The sequence below is a fragment of the Mastomys coucha genome, unplaced genomic scaffold (genome assembly GCF_008632895.1).
Source record: "Mastomys coucha isolate ucsf_1 unplaced genomic scaffold, UCSF_Mcou_1 pScaffold11, whole genome shotgun sequence".
Classification (NCBI taxonomy): Eukaryota; Metazoa; Chordata; class Mammalia; order Rodentia; family Muridae; genus Mastomys; species Mastomys coucha.
Genome location: NW_022196893.1, coordinates 9833206 through 9842014, shown reverse-complemented (window position 1 = coordinate 9842014; position 8809 = coordinate 9833206). Strand labels below are relative to the sequence as shown.

General features: G+C 48.6%; 2 protein-coding genes across 6 annotated transcripts in view; one reads left to right on the top strand and one right to left on the bottom strand.

Annotated features, from left to right (window-relative positions):
- Polr2f (RNA polymerase II subunit F) overlaps window positions 1-4829 on the bottom strand; it is a 9249-nt gene extending 4420 nt beyond the window's left edge. The window contains exons 1-3 of the mRNA XM_031349223.1: window positions 4693-4829; window positions 2136-2205; window positions 218-348 (exon numbers count right to left, since the gene is read on the bottom strand). Coding sequence (XP_031205083.1) covers window positions 218-348; window positions 2136-2205; window positions 4693-4712 — 221 coding nt within the window. The 5' untranslated portion in view covers window positions 4713-4829. The remainder of the gene's footprint in view (window positions 1-217; window positions 349-2135; window positions 2206-4692) is intronic.
- A 19-nt stretch (window positions 4830-4848) lies between these two features.
- CUNH22orf23 (chromosome unknown C22orf23 homolog) overlaps window positions 4849-8809 on the top strand; it is a 7037-nt gene continuing 3076 nt past the window's right edge. For 3 of the 5 annotated variants that reach the window (XM_031349183.1, XM_031349202.1, XM_031349175.1), the window contains exons 1-3: window positions 4849-4982; window positions 5122-5233; window positions 6581-6643. In XM_031349183.1, the coding sequence (XP_031205043.1) occupies window positions 5131-5233; window positions 6581-6643 (166 nt within the window). In that variant the 5' untranslated portion in view covers window positions 4849-4982; window positions 5122-5130. The remainder of the gene's footprint in view (window positions 4983-5121; window positions 5234-6580; window positions 6644-8809) is intronic. The other 2 variants (XM_031349212.1, XM_031349192.1) reach the window with 2 other exon arrangements.

The window sequence follows — 8809 nt, the reverse complement described above, 5'->3', positions numbered from 1 at the left end:
GAAATCTGCCTGCCTCTGCCTCCCAAGTGCTGGGATTAAAGGCGTGCGCCACCACCGCCCGGCTTTACTGTCACTTTTCATGTCTACTTCTTACATTATACCACAGGCTCCCTAAAGCACAGCACAAGCCCGGACACAACAGGGCAGGGCAGGACCAGCAGCTTGGGGCTCACTGAGGCTGAACTGACAGAGAAGATGGCCAAAGGACAACACTTACGCGATCTGGAGAGCCCGGGTGCCCAGTACGCGGGCTCGCTCATACTTGGTCATGTAAGGAGTGGTGATCCGCTTCTGGTTGGCCTGTGGTCGCTCACCAGATGGGAGAATCTCGACATTTTCCTGACCCTCCTGGATACCAAACAAACAGAGGGGAAATCTCAGGGCGAGTTTTGGATCAGGTAGGAAGATGATAACAGAAACTCCCCATCACCATCAACCCTTTGTGGGTGTCATTGACAGAGCAACCACTCAATGACACCCCACGTAATCCTTCACTTCACACAGACTTGTAAGGCAAGGACTCTGGTCCCTATTCCAGGGGCTTCAAGAGTCAGCCAACCTGACCAAAATCTCCAAGCTAGCAATAAAGACGACTGTTCAGAACTCCAGAACCAGCTGTCTTGCCCAAAAAGCTGGCCCTGTAAGTGATGAGCACACCTTGAACTGGATCTTTTGTATGGCAATGGGTCAAGGGACTAGAACAGTCATGGTAAATGAGAAAGAGCCAAACCCATACTAAGCAACAACCTGCTGTACTCTGCTCTATTCAGGCTAGAGACAGAGAACACATAAGACCATGGGTTCCATCCCCTGCAGCATGCGTGCACGCACACACACAGTAATAATAACTGGCACAGATGCCAAGGCACAAAGAGTTTTTGATAGCAGAGCCTGGACTTAGAGAAGAAAACAGAAGCTTAGAGCAATGGCTGCTGGCAGGAAGGTGCACAGCCCATGATGTGTTTACATGATTCTAAAACCAAGAATTAAGGGTTAGGGTTTGTCTCAGAGAGTAAAGTGCTTGCTGCCCAAACTGGAGGACCTAAATTTGGGTCTTAGCCTCCATGTAAAGTCTGGGTCTGTTACAGTGTGTGCCTGCAGCCACAGAACTAGTGGTAGAGACAGAAGGATTTCTGGGGTCTGCTGGCTGCCAGCCTAGCTGAAGCACTGAGCCCCAAGTTTTGTTTTGTTTTTTAAAAGATTTATTTTATTTATTTTATGTGTATGAGTACACTATAGCTGTACAGATGGCCATGAGCCATCATGTGGCTGCTGGGAATTGAACCCTGCTTGCTCCAGCCCCACTCACTCCGGCATAATACACTGTAGCTGTCTTCAGATGTACCAGAAGAGGGCGTCAGATCTCATTACAGGTGGTTGTGAGCCACCATGTAGTTCCTGGGACCCAAACTCAGGACCTTCGGAAAAGCAGTCAGTGCTCTTACCCACTGAGCCATCTCGCCAGCCCCACTGAGCCCCAAGTTTAGAGAGACCCTTTCTGTGAACTACTCCAGTCATGTAAGATGGAGAACGATAGAGGACGACCTCTGACCTCCACATGCACTGCATAGGTAAGTGTACCTGCACACAGCACATGCATAAAAAATACGTTTAAAAAAAAGTAATTGTGCCGGGCGGTGGTGCCGCACGCCTTTAATCCCAGCACTTGGGAGGCAGAGGCAGGCAGATTTCTGAGTTCGAGGCCAGCCTGGTCTACAGAGTGAGTTCCAGGACAGCTCACAGAGAAACCCAGTCTCGGAAAAAAAAAAAGTAATTGTTTGCTGAATGCTTACCATATGCCAAACCGTTCTAAGTGTTTAAAACAGACCAAGGTTTCTTCTACCCGTGCCTTTAATCCTAGCACCCAAGCGCAGAGGAAGCTGACTTCTCATGAGCTACAAGCCAGCCTGGCTTAAAATAGTAAATTCCAGGCAATATATACACTAAGAGCCACCACCAACAAACCATACGTAGTAAGACACAGTAATCCTAAGACCTAGTTGAGGTGACACTCGAAGGCCCAGAGCTCATCTGTGGAGTCACATTCCAGGAAAGCGAACAGTGAAAGCCCTTGGTGAGCACGGCCCACCCCACGGTGTCCCGGCTGCAGCGCAGGGCCAAGGCTGGCCACTGACCTCCTCAGCATTCTCCAAGTCGTCAAGCCCTTCGTCCTCCTCCACGTCATCAAAGTCATCGCCATCAAAACTGCCAGAAAAAACTGGTGGTTAGAGCATCACCGGCCAGAACCCGAGACAGCCCACTGTCTCAGAGGTGACAGACGGGAGATCTGCAAATCTCAACAAGGGAACCAAACTTTAGAGGGTCACTTTATGCCTCCAATCTTGTCCCATGTGTCCCCACACTATGCTAGGAGTCATTCATTATGGTTTCCCTCTATGTGAACTACTCCAGTTAGGATGTAAACATGTACTTTTCTGGTCTTTTTAAGGTTTATTTTATCTATGAGTTTGTGTATGTAAATGTGAGTGTACGCACATGCAAGTGCCTGTGGAATCCAGAAGAGGGTGTAAGAGCCCCTGAAGCTGGAGTTGTCTACCTGGTGCTGGGAACTAAGGTTTTACTCCCTGGAAAATCAGCAAAGGTTAATAACCTCTAAGCCACCCCTCTTGTCATAAAGACAGTTTCAGCCTATCATAAGAAGAGAAATACAGGGCTGTAGAGATGGCTCAGGGGTTAAGAGCACTGACTGCTCTTCCAAAGGTCCTGAGTTCAAATCCCAGCAACCACATGGTGGCTCACAACTGTCTATAATGAGATCTGATGCCCTCTTCTGGTGTGTCTGAAAACAGCTACAGTGTATTTACATATAATAAATAAATAAATCTTTTTAAAAAACAAACAAACACACCATTATTCTTTCCCCTCCTACTACAGCTTCATTCCATATTCCCTTATGGTGGAGAAAACAAACAAACAAAAGCACGGAAGGCCAGGGTGACGTTACCATTTTCATGGCCTCCAGTCACAAGGCTTCAAAAAATATTTTTACTTATTGCTAATGTGCGCATGATGTGTGTTTGCATTGCAGGCCCACATACACTCCAGGACTACCTTTCCCACTCTCTCCTACCACAGATTCTAGGGATCAAACCTAGGTTGTCAGGCTTGTGCAGCAAAAACACCTTTAGCCCCTGATCCATCTCATTAGCCTCCTGTGGTGCAAAATGTATGAGGGAGCTGCCCAAACTCACTGCCTCCAATTCTTCACCTCCCCAGTCATCTCAGTTAAGATTTTCACCAAACCCGCAAGCCCCAAAGTCATCCTTTTTGTGCTCACGGAGGATCATCACCCCACCCAACGACCCCCCTTCCCCCCGGGCTGAAAGTGTCTCTTGGTGCTGCCTGGCTGTCCTGGAACTCACTCTGCAGACAAGGCTGGACTTGAATTCAGAGCTCCCCGTCTCTGCCCTGAGTGCTGGGACCAAAGGCTTGCACCACCCACAGCTTCACTAAGGATCTTCACAAGGCTGAACCCTTCCCTCCTGCCTCCCCCTCTGGGAGAGGAGCTCCTTTTCCCACTCTGGGGGAGGGGCTCCTTTTCTGGGTTCTCCTTCCCCCAGTCACTCACTAGCCATCTCTTCTCTGATGCCACTCACTGCCCTGGTCAACACTGCCAACTCTGCTTTCATTGCATTTTTGCCTGTGTTTGGTTTGCTTGTTTTGAAGTCAATCTCACTGCATACTATGTAACTCAGGCTGGCCTGAGACACATAGTGTAGCATAGCGTGAGATCTAGTTCCTGGCAATTCTCCTGCCTTAGCCTCCCAAGTGCTAAGATTACAGGTGTGAGCTACCACACCCAGTCTCTGAGTTCTGACTGATATATCTATACTACTGATAAACCTGGACTACCATAGCTTATCTTCTCTTTTGACCTAACCCATAGAGCCCATCAGGAAATCCTTTAGGTTCTATCTTTAAAATATATCAGGAGCCTGGCATGGCGGCGCAACCCTGAAATCCAGGCAGGCAGATCTCTGTTAAGGACAGCCAAATCTACACAGTGACTTCCAGGGCAGCTAGGACTGTCTAGAGAGACTGTCTCAAAAAAAAGAAAAAAAAAAAGAACAAAAATACGCATCACTTGGAAGGCAGAGGAAGATGGATCTCTAAGTTCGAACCACCTGATATACGGTTATATTTGGTCTCCAATTAAATAAAATAAAAATATGTTCATAATCCAGCCGGGTCTGGTGGCTCATGCGAGATATATCAACACTTGAGAAGGTGAAGCAGAGGACTGTGGCGAATTCAAAGCCAGCCTTAGCTACATAGTGAATTTCCGGGCAGCCCGGGTTTCAGAGTGAAATCTTGCCTCAAACAACACTAAACTTCATGCTCGCCAGAGTCTATCGCCGCTTCTGGCCATCTCTGCTACTATCATTTAGTTCCAAGACCGCGTCTGCTCCCAGCCTTCCAGGCCATACTCTGGGTTGCTTTTTCCTTCCGACTTCTACGACTACATAAGCTACACCACTAGCATTCCCTTCCAGAAAGAGAGCGCTCGGAGGGCAGGGGCTACACGGAATGAAATCTCTGCCCACTGTCCCCACTGCTCCGCAAAGTAGGAAGTTCTGAAGACTTCGCCCCACCAATCCAGCCGCTGGGGTAGCCTGTGCTCCAAAAGCCCGACTCGCACCACGACCTCTCCCTTCCGTGGCCCGCCCTCACTTGTCCTCGTTGTCTGACATGCTGCCTTCTCCGCACTGGCGGGTCCGAGATGCAGAACGGAGAAACGCGCGCTCAGCCCCTCGCAGCACCACGAGTAGTTTGCGCTTGCGCCGTGACCCAGGCACGATCACTTCCGGGAGGCTGCCGACCTCGAGGCGCTGATGCGCGTACGTGGGGGGCGTGTCGCTAGTTACCATGGTAACAAGAGCTCTTGGTGGGGACGCTGACACTCTGGCTCCCCGGAGGATCTCTGTGAGGAGGGCTCTGCAACGGCCGGGTCATCGTTTAAGGTGAGCGCTCCTTCCCGGACCGTCACGATAGGGACTGCGGTCAGTGCGCTGTCCGGAGCCGAGGGATCGGGCATCAGCTTCTCAGACTCCCCGGCTGCGACGCGGGACGAGGGCGGGTTATTGCTTCTCTCCCTCCTAGGGCCCTCCCATGGCTTCCCAGGAGAGGGTGGACTCAGTGACCAAAGGAACCGGGTTCCGCCGTTGCCATAAGCAAGCAGCTTACACGCCGGAGACCTGTGAGCTGCTCAGAGGTACAGTGCATTAGGGGATCAACGACCTGAGCGGTGCGGGGTTTTCCCTTCAGAGCTTGGGATTCAGAAAGGTTCGGGGGAGAATCAAAGGCCAGAGATGGGGAGTTTTGGAATGGTTAGCTCATCGTTTACATGCACTTTCAATGAAGCCTGTCTCCTCCTCACCGCGGTAGGACCTCCACAGTACCAAATTCAATTCCCTTCACCAGGCTTAGCATAATATATAGTCTTATAGGTGTTTAGTGTCCCAGTTATCTCCTCCTAATTGGTGAACGCCAGAGAGCAAAGAACCTTCTTCCTGTTTCAGCTCACAGTGGTAGCTCCAGACTCTGCTAAGTGGATGAACATGTATACATTAATTATTCAACGACTAAAACTCTAGTGTATGATTTGGATATTGTCCTGGGTGCTAGGAATAGAGTGTCGAGAGGACTGCAAAAGATAATTCTCTCTCTCTCTCTCTCTCTCTCTCTCTTTTGTTTTTTTTGGGGGGGCGGCGTTCGAGACAGGGTTTCTCTGTGTTGCTCTGGCTGTCCTGGAACTCACTCTGTACACCAAGCTGGCCTTGAACTCAGAAATCTGCCTGCCTCTGCCTCCCAAGTGCGGGGATTAAAGGCGTGCGCCACCACGCCTGGCTCCACTCACAGTCTTAAGGGAGAAAAAAAGCTGCATATAGTGGCTCATGTCTTTGATTCTAGCACTCTGGAGAAAGAGGTGGGTGGATCTTTGTGAGTTTGAGGCCTGCCAAATGTAAATACCAAATTTCAGGACAGCCAGGCTACATAGTGAAACTGTTTCTAGAAATAAACCAATAAATAAAAAGATAGATAAATTAAAAAGAAAAGAGGGCTGGAGAGATGGCTGAGCGGGTAAGAGCACTGACTGCTCTTCTGAAGGTTCTGAGTTCAGATCCCAGACACCACATGGTGGCTCACAACCATCCATGATGAGATCTGCTGCCTTCTTCTGTTGCGTCTGCTCGAAGGGCCAAAGCGAGCGGGCGGAGCGAGCAGAGGTCCTAAATTCAATTCCCAGCAGCCACATGATGGCTCACAGCCATCTGTACAGCTACAATGTACTCACACACATTAAATAAATAAATAAATCTTAAAAAAAAAAGAAAAGAACCTTAAGTGACAGGCACTCTAAAGAAGATGAAGTAGGCAGAGGAGTGGGGAAGCTCAGTGCAGAACAGAGGAGACAGTGCTACAGTGGGACATTGCAGGGGAGGGGGTGAGGAAGGGGTGGGGTGGGGCATGGTAAGGTGAGGGTGTCTGCTGGGGTGGGGCGTGGTGAGTGAGGGTGTCTTCTGAAGCCCTGGAACTCAGCCGCGGCTTTCTTTTGCAGTGATGATGAAGGAGTCCAAACTGACAAACTTCCAGCAACGCCACATCATGGACACCATGAAAAGTAAGGGCAGTCACTCTCATTCAAGAGACTTTCTGCGCAGATGAACCGAAGATACTTTTTTTTTTTGACACAGGGTTTCTCTGTGTAGCCCTGGCTGTCCTGGAACTTTGTAAAGCAGGCTGGCCTCCAACAGTAAGAGATCTGCCTGCCTCTGCCTTCCAAGTGCTTGGATTAATAGTGTGTGCCACCATGCCTGGCTTAGGAATAGATTTTCTTTTTTTTTTTCTTTCTTTTTTTTTTTTTTTCTCCGAGACAGGGTTTCTCTGTGTAGCCCTGGCTGTCCTGGAACTCACTCTGTAGACCAGACTGGCCTCAAACTCAGAAATCTGCCTGCCTCTGCCTCCCAAGTGCTGGGATTAAAGGTGTGCTCCACCACCGCCCAACAGGAATATATTTTCAATATTCCTCTATATGAAAGGAATGGGGAGTTTATATAGCAAGTTCTAGCCAGCCATGGCTACATAGTGAGATCTTGTCTCATAAAAAAGAGCTGGGTAGCCAGTGTTGGTGGTGATGGTACATGCCTTTAATCCAAGCAGTCATTAGGCAGAGGTAGACCTCTTGAGTTTGAGGCCAGCCTGGTCTATAGAGTGAGTTCCAGGACAGCCAGGTACAAAGAGAAACCTTGTCTCAAAAAAAAAAAAAAAAAAAGATTGGCTCAAAAAAAAACCCCCAGAAAACCAACCAAACAGGAAAGAGTTGGGGAGAGTGAGACAGACTGGAGAGATGGCTCAGTGGTTAAGAGCAGTACTGCTTTTATAGAGGACCTGAATTCAGTTCTCAGCTCCCATGTTGGGTGACTCAGCTCCAGAGCCATCCCACATGGCCTCCCTGGGCACTCCCTGTGGTTCACAGACACACAGGCTCATATGTGTCTATATGTTTAGATTTATGGATATGGATTTGTATATGATGTACGCACATAACTAAAAAGAGTAAGTTTTTGTTTTGAGACAGGGTTTCTGTGTGCAGTTCTCTGGCTGTCCTGAGACTTGCTCTGTAGACCAGGCTGGCCTCAGACTCAGACCCACCTATGGGCACCAGGCCTTCAAAGATAAATCTTTCTTGAAGCTTCATGGCTTCTTTGGCTGCTTCCCTGGAAAGTTTACTCTGCCTGTCTTTAACTAAAATCTACTCTTGTTAAAGAAACCCAGTCTCAAAACAAAACAAAACCAACTAAACCAAACAACAACAACAACAAAAAACCAAAAACCCTAAGTTGTTTTGGAGCTTGGTTCAAACAGCAAAGCCCTGTCCCTCACCGTAACACCCAGCATTGCGGTGGCCATAACTAGTTGCTGAATATGCTCCCAGGGAAGAGGCAGAGCCGGAGCATGGGCTCATCCTGAGAACAATGGCATCTTCTCAGGTCTGTGAAAGGCAAGGCAGGTAGGAAGCAGTAGTTATTGATCCCGTAAGCTATACCCAGGCCTTAATCACTTGTCTCATCTGTGACTACTGGCGCCCACCGATGCCATGTCCCATTTCAACAGCTGTTTTCCTTGGCCACGAATGAGACTTTCAGCAGCAAGAAAGAGGCAACTGTTCCCCAAACCTCCCAATGGCTTCCTACACTGCAGAATAAAATATCTTTCCAGAAGCTTCTCTATGCTGATAGCCTCACAGCCCCCAGCACCTCTTCACTGCTTTCTCCTTTGTTATCCTCTTTCAAGAATCTACCTTAATAAACACTGACATTGAGGCTAACCTTCTGGCTCAGTTGGCAGATCCCTCACCTCACACGCACAAGGTGGTAGATTGTGTCCCCAGCACCACATAAAGGTGTGGCGACACAGAGCTGTAATCCACAGACTTGTAAGGCAGAGGCAGTTAGATCAAACATTTAAGGACATCTCTAGCTCCATAGGGAGTTGGGAAGCCAGTCTGGATAGAGACCCTGCCTTAAAAGGAAAAACCCAAAGCCCTGGCCTGGTGAGATGGTTAAAACAGGGAAAGGTGCTTGCTCCAAGTTTAACAATCTGAGTTTGACTCCCTGGGACAAACGTGGAGAGAACTGATTGCCATAAGTTGTCCTCTGATCTCCACAATAATGCTGAATCAAATGTGCCCAAATCTATATGGATCATACCATATGGTCAGTAACCAGGGTTTTTTGGAGTTGGTTTTGTTTGTTTTTGAGACTAGGTTTCTTTTTTTTTTTTTTTT